The sequence below is a fragment of the Pagrus pagrus genome, assembly GCF_965226575.1.
Source record: "Pagrus pagrus genome assembly, chromosome: 2".
Taxonomy (NCBI): Eukaryota; Metazoa; Chordata; class Actinopteri; order Spariformes; family Sparidae; genus Pagrus; species Pagrus pagrus.
The window spans coordinates 25,039,089-25,054,962 of record NC_140186.1 but is presented as its reverse complement, the minus strand read 5'-3'; the positions used below and the strand labels follow the sequence as shown (position 1 = coordinate 25,054,962).

The 15,874-nt window shown below is 42.4% G+C and overlaps 1 protein-coding gene and 1 pseudogene across 2 annotated transcripts; both read left to right on the top strand.

The window, feature by feature from the left end:
• Nucleotides 1-66: 66 nt before the first annotated feature.
• LOC311263632 (scavenger receptor cysteine-rich domain-containing protein DMBT1-like) lies at nucleotides 67-14,959 on the top strand (the record flags this gene model as incomplete). The annotated part of the gene is made up of 14 exons (XM_084363827.1): nucleotides 67-418; nucleotides 712-1,026; nucleotides 2,328-2,679; nucleotides 2,970-3,340; nucleotides 4,640-5,044; nucleotides 5,338-5,652; nucleotides 6,952-7,356; nucleotides 7,650-7,964; nucleotides 10,413-10,624; nucleotides 10,719-10,870; nucleotides 14,041-14,283; nucleotides 14,399-14,558; nucleotides 14,645-14,720; nucleotides 14,817-14,959. The coding sequence occupies 14 exons, from the start codon at nucleotides 67-69 to the stop codon at nucleotides 14,849-14,851; spliced, it is 3,708 nt and encodes a 1,235-aa protein (XP_084219953.1). The 3' UTR covers nucleotides 14,852-14,959.
• On the top strand, nucleotides 12,398-13,412 carry LOC311270959 (putative nuclease HARBI1; annotated as a pseudogene). The gene has a single exon. The product of its transcript is annotated as a putative nuclease HARBI1 (transcript).
• Nucleotides 14,960-15,874: the final 915 nt, after the last annotated feature.

Sequence of the window (15,874 nt, the reverse complement as noted above, 5' to 3'; positions counted from 1 at the left end):
GACACTGTAGTGTCTTCAACCACACCCTATCCAAGACCACATACCTCTGCTGGTAATCAGGTCAACATGACCACCCTAACACCTGCAGACAACAGCTCAGCAGTTGAGGGGCAGGTCCGTCTGGTCAATGGAAACAGCTCCTGTGCTGGTCGAGTAGAGATCTTCCACCGTGGACAGTGGGGGACGGTGTGTGATGATTCATGGGGCGTGGTTGATGCTCAGGTGGTGTGTAGACAGCTGGGCTGTGGCCGTGTCCTATCAGCACCATCATATGCAGCCTTCGGGCAGGGCACAGGGCCAATCTGGTTGGATGATGTCAGGTGCACAGGCAGCGAATCAAAGCTCACCCAGTGCAGCCATCAAGGGTTTGGATCTCACAACTGTGGTCACCAAGAGGATGCTGGTGTTGTCTGTGAAGGTAAATACAAATTTTCACAGCTAAAGGAAGTGACGTCTCACTGTGTAACATGCTGTCTATGGTGTCACGTTTAGCTGAGAGGATTTCAGGAACAACCTGCTGGAGAAACATGAAATACGCTCTTTAAACTACCTGCTCTTTATTATCTGCAGGCTACAGAGCCTGAAAACGTATTTGTGATTTTTAAGCAGAGGAAGCTGTGTGTAGTTTTCCAAAGATGTCACTGTCCTCATAAAGTCCATCTGTCATCTGTGTCTCATATCATCAGTGTTGTGCTGCATGTTTTCTGTTAGCTCGTTCACCAGTGAGACTGGTCAACTCTACCAACCGCTGCTCTGGCCGAGTGGAGCTCTACCATGATGGACGGTGGGGGACAGTGTGTGACGATAACTGGGACCTGAGGGATGCCAACGTGGTGTGTAGACAGCTGGACTGCGGTCCTGCTCGTTCAGCACTATCAAATGCAGCTTTCGGACAGGGCACTGGACCCATCTGGTTGGACGATCTCACTTGTAATGGCAACGAACCATCCATAACGGACTGCAGGCATCCAGGAATTGGGGTCCACAACTGTGCTCACGTTGAAGACGCCAGTGTCATCTGTGACGGTAAAATGTTTACATATTTTTAAAGTACACTCCAATATTATCACTCACATTAAACAACAACCCTGATTCCTAAAGGGTTTGTATAGTGTGTAAAACATGAATAAAACAGAATGTGATAACTTGCTCGTCCCTTTTGACATATACTCAATTGAATGCTGTACAAAGACAACACATTCAATGTTTAACCTCATCAACTCCATTGATTTTTATAAATATACTTATTCTAAATGTGATATCAGCAACACGTTTCAAACAAGTTGGGACAGGAGCAGCAAAAGACTGTGAAATTTGTGAAGTCCTCCAATAACACCTGTTTGGATCATTGCACAGGTAAACAGGTTCATTGGTAACAGGTGATAGTATCATGATCGGGTATGAAAGGAGCATCCTCGAAAGGCTCAGTCATTCACAAGAAGGACGGTGCGAGGTTCCCCACTTTGTGAGACACATGATTGTTTAAAAAATATAGAATGTACTCAAGAACCCTTTTAAAACCACTGTCGGTGAACACAGGTCGTTTGCAAATGACTGCAATCTGTTTTTATTTACATGTTACACAGGGTCCCAACTTTGCTGGAATTGTTGTTGTCGGAAAATGACCTCATCAATAACTCTCAATATCAATCAGACACAATCGATATTGTTTTGTATTGCAATTAAATGTCCAGTCAAAGATAAGTTTGTGTTGGAGTTTTATATCCAACAATAACATAATCAGCTGCATCAACAGTGTAAAAATGACAAAAAAGTCATACTTGACTAAAAGTAAAGTGCTCCATGAAAACAGTACTTGAGTAAAAGTCCTAAAGTATCTGATATTAATGTAATTAAGTATCAAAAATAAAAATAAAAGTAAATTATACATATTATTAAATGTTTGCATGTATAGGCTGTGTACTATCTGTTAATTGATCATTGGTCTGGCCAATTATCAGATCCAATGTTCAACATTTTTCTGATTTTCAGAATCAGTTTTTTCTTTTTAATCCAATTGCCTATAAAATTAACACATTTCAAAAATGTGCTCCTTTGGCTTTGATGCAGCATGCAATCTGCAAAGTAACTAATAACTGAAGTAATCAAATACATTTAGTGGAGTAAAAAGTACATTTGCCTCCAAAATGTAGTAGAGTCAAAGTAGAAAGTAGTGGAAAACAGAAATACACAAATAAAGCACAAAGTATAGTACTTGAGTAAATGTACTTCACTGCATATCAATATTATAGAAAGAAGCTTTTCCTCATTAATAGTGATGACAGTGCAGGCTGTAGCTTGGACTTAACCGAGATTTTTTCTTTCAGCTCAACCAGAACTCAACAGCACAGTTTTCCCGCCCACACCTCCAACACCTGACTTCACTACCACAACACCTGCAGACAACAGCTCAGCAGTTGAGGGGCAGGTCCGTCTGGTCAATGGAAACAGCTCCTGCGCTGGTCGAGTAGAGATCTTCCACCGTGGACAGTGGGGGACGGTGTGTGATGATTCATGGGGCGTGGTTGATGCTCAGGTGGTGTGTAGACAGCTGGGCTGTGGCCGTGTCCTATCAGCACCATCATATGCAGCCTTCGGGCCGGGCTCAGGGCCAATCTGGTTGGATGATGTCAGGTGCACAGGCAGCGAATCAAAGCTCACCCAGTGCAGCCATCAAGGGTTTGGATCTCACAACTGTGGTCACCAGGAGGATGCTGGTGTTGTCTGTGAAGGTAAATACAAATTTTCACAGCTAAAGGAAGTGACGTCTCACTGTGTAACATGCTGTCTATGGTGTCACGTTGAGCTGAGAGGATTTCAGGAACAACCTGCTGGAGAAACATGAAATACGCTCTTTAAACTACCTGCTCTTTATTATCTGCAGGCTACAGAGCCTGAAAACGTATTTGTGATTTTTAAGCAGAGGAAGCTGTGTGTAGTTTTCCAAAGATGTCACTGTCCTCATAAAGTCCATCTGTCATCTGTGTCTCATATCATCAGTGTTGTGCTGCATGTTTTCTGTTAGCTCGTTCACCAGTGAGACTGGTCAACTCTACCAACCGCTGCTCTGGCCGAGTGGAGCTCTACCATGATGGACGGTGGGGGACAGTGTGTGACGATAACTGGGACCTGAGGGATGCCAACGTGGTGTGTAGACAGCTGGACTGCGGTCCTGCTCGTTCAGCACTATCAAATGCAGCTTTCGGACAGGGCACTGGACCCATCTGGTTGGACGATCTCACTTGTAATGGCAACGAACCATCCATAACGGACTGCAGGCATCCAGGAATTGGGGTCCACAACTGTGCTCACGTTGAAGACGCCAGTGTCATCTGTGACGGTAAATGTTTACATATTTTTAAAGTACACTCCAATGTTATCGCTCACATTTAACTACAACCCTGATTCCTAAAGGGTTTGTATAGTGTGTAAAACATGAATAAAACAGAATGTGATAACTTGCTCGTCCCTTTTGACATATACTCAATTGAATACTGTACAAAGACAACACATTCAATGTTTAACCTCATCAACTCCATTGATTTTTATAAATATACTTATTCTAAATGTGATATCAGCAACACGTTTCAAACAAGTTGGGACAGGAGCAGCAAAAGACTGTGAAATTTGTGGAGTCCTCCAATAACACCTGTTTGGAACATTGCACAGGTAAACAGGTTCATTGGTAACATGTGATAGTATCATGATCGGGTATGAAAGGAGCATCCTCGAAAGGCTCAGTCATTCACAAGAAGGACGGTGCGAGGTTCCCCACTTTGTGAGACACATGATTGTTTAAAAAATATAGAATGTACTCAAGAACCCTTTTAAAACCACTGTCGGTGAACACAGGTCGTTTGCAAATGACTGCAATCTGTTTTTATTTACATGTTACACAGGGTCCCAACTTTGCTGGAATTGTTGTTGTCGGAAAATGACCTCATCAATAACTCTCAATATCAATCAGGCACAATCGATATTGTTTTGTATTGCAATTAAATGTCCAGTCAAAGATAAGTTTGTGTTGGAGTTTTATATCCAACAATAACATAATCAGCTGCATCAACAGTGTAAAAATGACAAAAAAGTCATACTTGACTAAAAGTAAAGTGCTCCATGAAAACAGTACTTGAGTAAAAGTCCTAAAGTATCTGATATTAATGTAATTAAGTATCAAAAATAAAAATAAAAGTAAATTATACATATTATTAAATGTTTGCATGTATAGGCTGTGTACTATCTGTTAATTGATCATTGGTCTGGCCAATTATCAGATCCAATGTTCAACATTTTTCTGATTTTCAGAATCAGTTTTTTCTTTTTAATCCAATTGCCTATAAAATTAACAAATTTCAAAATGTGCTCCTTTGGCTTTGATGCAGCATGCAATCTGCAAAGTAACTAATAACTGAAGTAATCAAATACATTTAGTGGAGTAAAAAGTACATTTGCCTCCAAAATGTAGTAGAGTCAAAGTAGAAAGTAGTGGAAAACAGAAATACACAAATAAAGCACAAAGTATAGTACTTGAGTAAATGTACTTCACTGCATATCAATATTATAGAAAGAAGCTTTTCCTCATTAATAGTGATGACAGTGCAGGCTGTAGCTTGGACTTAACCGAGATTTTTTCTTTCAGCTCAACCAGAACTCAACAGCACAGTTTTCCCGCCCACACCTCCAACACCTGACTTCACTACCACAACACCTGCAGACAACAGCTCAGCAGTTGAGGGGCAGGTCCGTCTGGTCAATGGAAACAGCTCCTGCGCTGGTCGAGTAGAGATCTTCCACCGTGGACAGTGGGGGACGGTGTGTGATGATTCATGGGGCGTGGTTGATGCTCAGGTGGTGTGTAGACAGCTGGGCTGTGGCCGTGTCCTATCAGCACCATCATATGCAGCCTTCGGGCAGGGCACAGGGCCAATCTGGTTGGATGATGTCAGGTGCACAGGCAGCGAATCAAAGCTCACCCAGTGCAGCCATCAAGGGTTTGGATCTCACAACTGTGGTCACCAAGAGGATGCTGGTGTTGTCTGTGAAGGTAAATACAAATTTTCACAGCTAAAGGAAGTGACGTCTCACTGTGTAACATGCTGTCTATGGTGTCACGTTGAGCTGAGAGGATTTCAGGAACAACCTGCTGGAGAAACATGAAATACGCTCTTTAAACTACCTGCTCTTTATTATCTGCAGGCTACAGAGCCTTAAAAAGTATTTGTGATTTTTACGCAGTGGAAGCTGTGTGTAGTTTTCCAAAGATGTCACTGTCCTCATAAAGTCCATCTGTCATCTGTGTCTCATATCATCAGTGTTGTGCTGCATGTTTTCTGTTAGCTCGTTCACCAGTGAGACTGGTCAACTCTACCAACCGCTGCTCTGGCCGAGTGGAGCTCTACCATGATGGACGGTGGGGGACAGTGTGTGACGATAACTGGGACCTGAGGGATGCCAACGTGGTGTGTAGACAGCTGGACTGCGGTCCTGCTCGTTCAGCACTATCAAATGCAGCTTTCGGACAGGGCACTGGACCCATCTGGTTGGACGATCTCACTTGTAATGGCAACGAACCATCCATAACGGACTGCAGGCATCCAGGAATTGGGGTCCACAACTGTGCTCACGTTGAAGACGCCAGTGTCATCTGTGACAGTAAATGTTTACATATTTTTAAAGTACACTCCAATATTATCGCTCACATTTAACTACAACCCTGATTCCTAAAGGGTTTGTATAGTGTGTAAAACATGAATAAAACAGAATGTGATAACTTGCTCGTCCCTTTTGACATATACTCAATTGAATACTGTACAAAGACAACACATTCAATGTTTAACCTCATCAACTCCATTGATTTTTATAAATATACTTATTCTAAATGTGATATCAGCAACACGTTTCAAACAAGTTGGGACAGGAGCAGCAAAAGACTGTGAAATTTGTGGAGTCCTCCAATAACACCTGTTTGGAACATTGCACAGGTAAACAGGTTCATTGGTAACAGGTGATAGTATCATGATCGGGTATGAAAGGAGCATCCTCGAAAGGCTCAGTCATTCACAAGAAGGACGGTGCGAGGTTCCCCACTTTGTGAGACACATGATTGTTTAAAAAATATAGAATGTACTCAAGAACCCTTTTGAAACCACTGTCGGTGAACACAGGTCGTTTGCAAATGACTGCAATCTGTTTTTATTTACATGTTACACAGCGTCCCAACTTTGCTGGAATTGTTGTTGTCGGAAAATGACCTCATCAATAACTCTCAATATCAATCAGGCACAATCGATATTGTTTTGTATTGCAATTAAATGTCCAGTCAAAGACAAGTTTGTGTTGGAGTTTTATATCCAACAACAACATAATCAGCTGCATCAACAGTGTAAAAATGACAAAAAAGTCATACTTGACTAAAAGTAAAGTGCTCCATGAAAACAGTACTTGAGTAAAAGTCCTAAAGTATCTGATATTAATGTAATTAAGTATCAAAAATAAAAATAAAAGTAAATTATACATATTATTAAATGTTTGCATGTATAGGCTGTGTACTATCTGTTAATTGATCATTGGTCTGGCCAATTATCAGATCCAATGTTCAACATTTTTCTGATTTTCAGAATCAGTTTTTTCTTTTTAATCCAATTGCCTATAAAATTAACAAATTTCAAAATGTGCTCCTTTGGCTTTGATGCAGCATGCAATCTGCAAAGTAACTAATAACTGAAGTAATCAAATACATTTAGTGGAGTAAAAAGTACATTTGCCTCCAAAATGTAGTAGAGTCAAAGTAGAAAGTAGTGGAAAACAGAAATACACAAATAAAGCACAAAGTATAGTACTTGAGTAAATGTACTTCACTGCATATCAATATTATAGAAAGAAGCTTTTCCTCATTAATAGTGATGACAGTGCAGGCTGTAGCTTGGACTTAACCGAGATTTTTTCTTTCAGCTCAACCAGAACTCAACAGCACAGTTTTCCCGCCCACACCTCCAACACCTGACTTCACTACCACAACACCTGCAGACAACAGCTCAGCAGTTGAGGGGCAGGTCCGTCTGGTCAATGGAAACAGCTCCTGCGCTGGTCGAGTAGAGATCTTCCACCGTGGACAGTGGGGGACGGTGTGTGATGATTCATGGGGCGTGGTTGATGCTCAGGTGGTGTGTAGACAGCTGGGCTGTGGCCGTGTCCTATCAGCACCATCATATGCAGCCTTCGGGCCGGGCTCAGGGCCAATCTGGTTGGATGATGTCAGGTGCACAGGCAGCGAATCAAAGCTCACCCAGTGCAGCCATCAAGGGTTTGGATCTCACAACTGTGGTCACCAAGAGGATGCTGGTGTTGTCTGTGAAGGTAAATACAAATTTTCACAGCTAAAGGAAGTGACGTCTCACTGTGTAACATGCTGTCTATGGTGTCACGTTGAGCTGAGAGGATTTCAGGAACAACCTGCTGGAGAAACATGAAATACGCTCTTTAAACTACCTGCTCTTTATTATCTGCAGGCTACAGAGCCTGAAAACGTATTTGTGATTTTTAAGCAGAGGAAGCTGTGTGTAGTTTTCCAAAGATGTCACTGTCCTCATAAAGTCCATCTGTCATCTGTGTCTCATATCATCAGTGTTGTGCTGCATGTTTTCTGTTAGCTCGTTCACCAGTGAGACTGGTCAACTCTACCAACCGCTGCTCTGGCCGAGTGGAGCTCTACCATGATGGACGGTGGGGGACAGTGTGTGACGATAACTGGGACCTGAGGGATGCCAACGTGGTGTGTAGACAGCTGGACTGCGGTCCTGCTCGTTCAGCACTATCAAATGCAGCTTTCGGACAGGGCACTGGACCCATCTGGTTGGACGATCTCACTTGTTATGGCAACGAACCATCCATAACGGACTGCAGGCATCCAGGAATTGGGGTCCACAACTGTGCTCACGTTGAAGACGCCAGTGTCATCTGTGACGGTAAATGTTTACATATTTTTAAAGTACACTCCAATATTATCGCTCACATTTAACTACAACCCTGATTCCTAAAGGGTTTGTATAGTGTGTAAAACATGAATAAAACAGAATGTGATAACTTGCTCGTCCCTTTTGACATATACTCAATTGAATACTGTACAAAGACAACACATTCAATGTTTAACCTCATCAACTTCATTGATTTTTATAAATATACTTATTCTAAATGTGATATCAGCAACACGTTTCAAGCAAGTTGGGACAGGAGCAGCAAAAGACTGTGAAATTTGTGGAGTCCTCCAATAACACCTGTTTGGAACATTGCACAGGTAAACAGGTTCATTGGTAACAGGTGATAGTATCATGATCGGGTATGAAAGGAGCATCCTCGAAAGGCTCAGTCATTCACAAGAAGGACGGTGCGAGGTTCCCCACTTTGTGAGACACATGATTGTTTAAAAAATATAGAATGTACTCAAGAACCCTTTTAAAACCACTGTCGGTGAACACAGGTCGTTTGCAAATGACTGCATTCTGTTTTAACTTACATGTTATACAATGTAGTGTTACTCAAGTATGTATATACTGCGGACTATTGGTCAGCATTTTTCTGATATTCAGAATCAGTTTTATTTTAATCCAGTAGTTGTTGTATTGTTTGTCTTTTTATCCAATTGCTGATAAAATTAACACATTTCAAAATGTGCTCCTTTGGCTTTGATGCAGCGTGCAATCTGCAAAGTAGTAACCGAAGTTATCAAATACATATAGTGGAGTAAAAAGTACAACATTTGCCTCCAAAATGTAGGATAGTCAAGAGTCAACCAAAAAACATCAAAAAGTAAGTCCGCAATGAATTAGAAGCTGCTGGAAGAAAGGTGTCAGTGTCCACAGTCAAGCGTGTTTGCATGAACATGAGCTGAGAGGCTGCCGTGAAAGAAAGAAGCTCTTGCTCCAGACACGGCACCTTAAAGCTCAACTGAAGTTTGCTGCTAATCACATGGACAAAGAAATAACCTTGTGGAGGAAAACTCTTTGGTCAGATGAAACAAAAATTAGTTGTTTGGCCACAATGAGCAGCAATATGTTTGGAGGAGAGAAGGTGAGGCCTTAACCCCAAGAACACCATACCTAGTGTCAGGTGGTGGTAGTATTATGCTGTGGGGCTTTTTTGCTGCCAGTGGATCTGGTGCTCTAAAGAAAGTAAATGGAATAATGAAGAAGGAGGATTATCTCCAAATTCTTCAGGAAAACCTGAAATCATCTGCAGGAAGATTAGGTCTTGGGTGCAGTTAGGTGTTCCAACGGGACAATGATCCCAAACACACATCAGAAGTGGTGAAGGAATGGATCGATAGGGCTAGAATTGGGGTTTTTGAATGGTCTTCCCAAAGTCCTGACTTGAACCCCATTGAAAACATTTGGACTTTGCTGAAGAAAGAAGTCCGTGCCAGGAAGCTACAGTAACAAATTTAGTTGACCTTTACGCCAGGTTCAGACAGGACGCCGAAGCGCCGCGACTAGCTGCGTAGCGCCGGGGAGCCCTGCTCCGCTGCCGGCATGCGCCGTGCAGCGATTGTTTCGGCGTCTGGTCAATTTTTTTCTCGTGCGTGGCCGAATGTGTCAAGCCGGGCAGGAAGTCAAACAAAGCAACAACGAGAGAATCCGGTCGATTTTCAAAATAAAACAAATTTCAAAATAAAACTAGTTTAGATAATTAAACACCCCAATTGACAGAAAACTACTCATTACTATGAAGTGGACATACATTTACAGTTGTCAGGAAAACATGGCGTTGTAATTTTATGCTGTTATTTACTTTCCTATGGTGAAAAACAGCCCCAAGTGTGACTACAGAACAGCTGAGGAGCACAGCCGTTTGCCAACAGGCGCGGAGAAATTTGTGTCTGGTGTGAACAGAAGGGCCGTGGCTCGCGCGAGAATTTCCGAGCGCGGCGCTTTGGCGTCCTGTCTGAACCTGCCGTTAAAGATTCTGTCAAGAGGAGGGGTTCAAAATTCAGCCAGAGGCCTGCCAGAAGCTTGAGGATGGCTATTAAAGTGCCTAATTGAGGTGAAAATGGCCGAGGGACACTTGACCAAATATAAGAATTACTGTATGTATACTTTTGACCCAGCAGATTTGGTCATATTTTTAGAAGACCTATTATAAATTCATAATTGAACCAAACTTCATGAATGTTTTTTGTGACAAATTAGTTTGTGTTCCACTCATCCCATCACAGAAAAATGAGAGCTGTAGAAATCACTGGATCTCAACACTGCCATGATATACATGTCCTACAAGTGTGTGCAAAATTTTGACCGCAACTGTATAAAGATAAAATTACATACTGTTTATGGTTTATGGAGGTTCTGATGGTGAACTCTTCTGGTATATAGAATTTACCATCTCATCTCCTTTCTCTCTCCTTGTATCTTTGTCTTTAGACCCAGGTCTTCCACCGGGTCTGCCTTCTCAGCTTGTTTGTGACCAATTTAGGATAGGTGTAGGGCTGGACAGAGCGCGTGTGACTTCCCTTGGTTTCAATCCGTTCTCTGGCAACATGGCATCCCACGACTGCTCCCGGTACAGAGTGCATGATGGTGTAGTGTGGTACGAAATGGATGCAAGAGCGGGTTCCTGTGGAAACACACTGATGGTAAAGGCTTAAATACTTTTATATATTTTTTTGCATTCTCCCAAACTGAAAATCATTCAACTGACTGATCATTTATTCATCCTCTGTCTTTCAGACAAACAGCACACATGCCATCTACTCCAACATTTTATTTATCTACCCAATAAACAATGCTTCCTTCAGTATTCCTGTGACTGTTCCCTTCTCCTGTGCATATCCTCTGGACACAGACAGCAGCCTGAATGTGGCTATCAGACCATACTTGGCGTAAGTTGCCTTTTATTGACTTTGACCAGTTGTAAGATAATGAAGCTTCTGTGTGTATAATTTAAAATCAAGGCGCTCCTGGAAAAAAATGCTCAAGTACATTGTGTTGGTTTTAGTCACTTGTGCAGGATTTTGAGGCTGCTCAGATCTGAAATCAATGTGCGTCCTGTTTGGGTGTTTTTTGCTTCAGCAAGGTCCTTTGTTGTTCTGGCCCTCAGATTCTTCCATCTAAATTTCACTTGCTCCAAGGTCCTCTTCTGGCCAGACCCCATTGCATTCACATTCTGGGTGATTTCAACCCAAATGTCTTTCTTCCTTTTGTTAGTCACCATCCCACCCGCAACAGAGCTTCATACTATTGAGGCATAATGGCACTTAACACCCTCCAGCAGAAATTAGGTCCTTTTGAGTCCATGGTTTAACCTCATCTGTTGTAGTCAACATAGTATTGTAATAATTGTGGGTTTTTATAATTTAGCAGGAAAATACTGCCAGTGTCAGAGCCTTTAAATAATCACACCAAAATATTATGTAACAATGTAATCTTTATTAAATTAACACAAATAAATATAAAAGATAAGGAGGTGAGGAGGGCTACAGCCAACTAGAGGGACCAATCATCACAGGGCAGCCACACGCTTCATTCAAGTGACAAACCACTACACACAGGGCTAGACTCTAGCTTAAGACACACCAGTTCAAACGATGGCACGCGAGCACCCTCGACGCAAGAGGCACTGCAACCTATCAATCAACCACAGCAACCTGAAAATCACAGCAACCCACAACACTCCTTTAAAGTGAAGTCACGTGGATATCCCGCTCAAGATTTAGTTAACCCTCCCTCACCTGCAACCTACTCCTCCCCGCCCTATGCAAAGAATACAATAAACCTATACACACAAAGAAATACATATAGAGACAATATTTAAACTATACTTAGCTCGCCCGCTCGGCGAGACCCTCCCCCGGGGTCTGAGCTTGTGGTGCCGTCCAACTCCCCGGGGAACGACTTAGCTGGACGATGAGTTCAATCGGTGCGTCAGTCCACGCTCAACCAGAGGAGAAACCAGACATGCGAGGAGCAGTAGCGACTACCGCACTCTTCTCTAATCCAGGCCCTGACTTCCTACAGGAGGCAGCAACCCTCCCCTCCTATCACAGGAACCACTAACCCCCTGCTCTACCTGTCTTCGTCGCCGGCAGTCCTAGGGGCTGCGAACGACACCCTCCCTCCCAAAGAGTGCCGGGCCGCAGCAGTGAAAATGCTCTCCCCGTGCCCTGTCTGCTCAGTCTTTTATCTCTTTCCAATCCCCCTCCCCCCGTCATCACACACACCTGTACTCCATCAAAACATTACATCACTAATTGGGTCCCCCGGCCCGTTCACGTCACAGTATTTATAGGCCTTGGGCATGATTGATTTAACTGAACACAAGCCAAAGCACGTCAGCTAATGGGTGGGTGGGTATTTGACAGCCATCTTATATTCAGCCTTTCTCAGAGAACTTAGAGAGAGGCACTGACATGGCAGGTATTGTCCATCGCTACCACCATTTTGATGGAAGAGGATACCATCAAAGGGTGTATGTTGAGCGTGCAAAACCACTGGAGCAATACACCACCAATGCTGATATTAAGTACATTGCAGACCTTGTCAGGCCAAAACTTCAACGAAGAACCCAGAGGAGACACAGTCTATCTGTGGAAGAACAGGTCCTCATTGGTCTGCGCTTCTATGCATCTGGGACTTTCTACCTAGTTGTTGTTGACAATATAGGTGTGGACAAATCAACTGTGAGTGATGTAGTGAAAGCTGTGTCAATTGCATTGGCCAGCCTGGTCAATCAGTTTGTTTCACTTCCAAAGGCTGACCAGATTGCCCAGACCAAGCACAAGTTTTTTCTTTTGGGGAACATGCCCAATACTATTGGGGTTATTGACTGCACTCATGTGCATATTCAAGCACCTCATGAGAGGGATTGGGAGTACATCAACCAAAAGGGGAGGCGCAGCATCAACATCCAACTTGTGGGCGAGGCTGACCTCATCATCACAAACTGTGTCGTGAAGTGGCCTGGGTCTGTTCATGATGTACGTATCCTGAGAAAGAGTGCTTTATACAGAGAGCTCCAAACCAACCAACCGGATGGCATAATATTAGGAGACAGTGCCTATCCACTCCTACCATGGCTGATGACTCCTTTTCTTGCAGCAACCACACCTGCGCAGGCATGCTTCAACACTGCTCATTGCAAAACAAGATGTGCAATTGAGCGTTTAAATGGAGTTCTGAAGAGACGCTTTGCATGCTTTAACTACTTGCGAGTGGAACCACAGGGAGCATGCAACATAATACTTGCGTGTCCTGCACAACATCGCTACCAGGCGCAATGTCCCTCTCTGTGATGATGTTTATGATGCACCTGAGCCTGTTGAAGAACCAGACCAACCTCTGGCGTTCTGTCAGAATGAGGGACTGACTGGACGTGTAGTAGGGGATGCAATTGTTAGAAATTATTTTCGACAGGCTCATCTCTGATGATTGTTTCTTTGAAATGAATATACAGTGATGAATGACAGAAATATTGAATATATTATTTTTGTTTGTTATTGAAATCTGTTGGGGGATTGTTTCATGGGGACAAGATCATTTTTATTTTTATTTTATTGTTACCTTACTATACTAAAAGGCTTAATTGGTAGCCTATGTCTACTTTGTCTACTTTATCTACTTTATCGCTATAACAGTTAAACAAGTCAAGTGCAAAATATAAATAAAAGTATATACACTAAATGATACAAATGTATTATTTGACCAATTTTAAAGTTTTACTACATTTTCTTCCTGAAATCCACCTTGAAATCCTACCCCCTGTTGGGATCAGGACAATCCCGTTTTTTTGGATCAAAGTTATCCAAATCCTACTGAAACGTTTTGTACAACACAAACTGAAGGTTTGATCCAGATTAAAACTAGGATTGGATTCCGTGATCTAATCTGATTTCAGATTCCTTCTTTCCCTTTTGAACAACCCATTTTCAAGATTTGATTCAATCCGATAACCAAAATCCGATCAGATTACCTTTGAACAACTGGCCCAAGGTGATAAAACCTTGTAAAAAAAGACTTAATGTTACCATAACAAGAAATCATATTTTCTTGACAGGCCGGCAGATGGACTTTCTGGTTCGGGTGCCAAAGCCCAAAGCTTCATGTACCTGTTCACCAACTCTGACCACGATGACCATTATCCACCAGGCCTGGTCTCCCTGCCAGTGGGCTCACCGTTGTACATAGGCGTCTATGTGGCGTTGCTAGATGAAGGCTTTGCAATTGTTCTGGAGGACTGCTATGCCACTCCCTCGTTAAACCCTGATGGTCACACGCGCCATTATCTCATCCAGAACAAGTGAGTGTCCCTCTTGAGCCTCAGTAGATGATTTCTTGAGCACAATGGAAATGGGGAAAAGGTGATTGTAGTGATGTGCACTGGCCCTGCTGACCGTCTCCATCCTCTCTGCCAGGTGTCCCACTGACCGTCAACAGGTGTCAGTGACTGAGAATGGCTCGTCCCTCTGGGCATATTTCACTGCCTTGTTGTTCCAGCCTCAGGAGCAATACAGAAACGTTTTCCTTCATTGCAGCATCAGTCTGTGTAACACAAGGAGCTCTGACTGTGTTCCAGTAAGTCACACATTTCACTTCAACAATAGCATTTTTCCAATGCCACGTTTTGATGGTTTCTCTTAATTTTTTTCCCCACCATGTAGCATTGCACAAGTAGGACGTATCGCTCTGTTACCAGCTCGGAAGTTCTGAAGCCCCTCACCCTTGGACCAATCATTTGTGAGTATGAATTACAATGTGGTCTCCAGGCTGATGTCCAACACAGTGAACTGTGTGGATTTACTAACCATGTTTATTCTCTTTCTTTCTCTTAAGGGAAATCACCTCAGCGGGCTGAGAACATACATTAATGGTACAATCACATTTCATATTGTTATATTATTTTGTTTTGAAATGTTTCCTTAATTCTGATGCCCTTAAAATGGATATGTCACTGAACAACAATGGAAAAGAAACTAATAAAAGTGAAGGTACCAATACTTTTTTCTTGTTTCTTGTCTTGTGTTTATTCAAATAAAATCAAATTTTATTTGTATAGCCCAAATTCACAAATCACAGTTTGCCTCAGAGGGCTTTACAATCTGTACAGAGACGACACCCTCTGTCCTTCGACCCCACAGAGACGGCACTGGTGAAAGTTACAAATGACCTCCTAATCGCTTCTGACAAAGGACTTGTCTCTGTCCTGGTCTTGCTAGATCTTAGTGCTGCATTTGATACCATTGATCATCACATTCTACTACAGAGACTGGAACACTTAATTGGCATTAAAGTCCGTGTAAAGCAAATTCAGCCATTTTCTTCTAAACACATTAAATAGGTTATAAATGTATTTCCTTAAAACATGTAAAAAGCCATTTAGCCATTTATAATTTAGTTATGGAGCTAGGCTGCCAAACTGTATTTCAACATTTCTGTGTTCAGGATTTAATGGGCGGGTTTAAGTCCTATTTATCGGATCGATTTCAGTTTGTACATGTTAATGATGAGTCATCCCTGTATACCAAGGTTAGTCATGGTGTTCCTCAAGGCTCCGTGCTTGGACCCATACTATTCACCTTATATATGCTCCCTCTAGGAAATATAATTCGGAAACACTCCATAAACTTTCATTGTTACGCAGATGATACCCAGTTATACTTATCAATAAAGCCAGATGAAACTAATCAGCTAACTAAACTCCATGCATGTCTCAAGGACATTAAGACCTGGATGACCTGCAATTTTCTGCTGTTAAATTCAGATAAAACCGAAGTTATAGTACTTGGTCCTAAACACCTTAGAGATGCATTATCTAATGATATAGCTAGTTTGGATGGCATTAACTTGGCCTCCAGCACCACCGTCAGGAATCTGGGAGTTATCTTTGATCA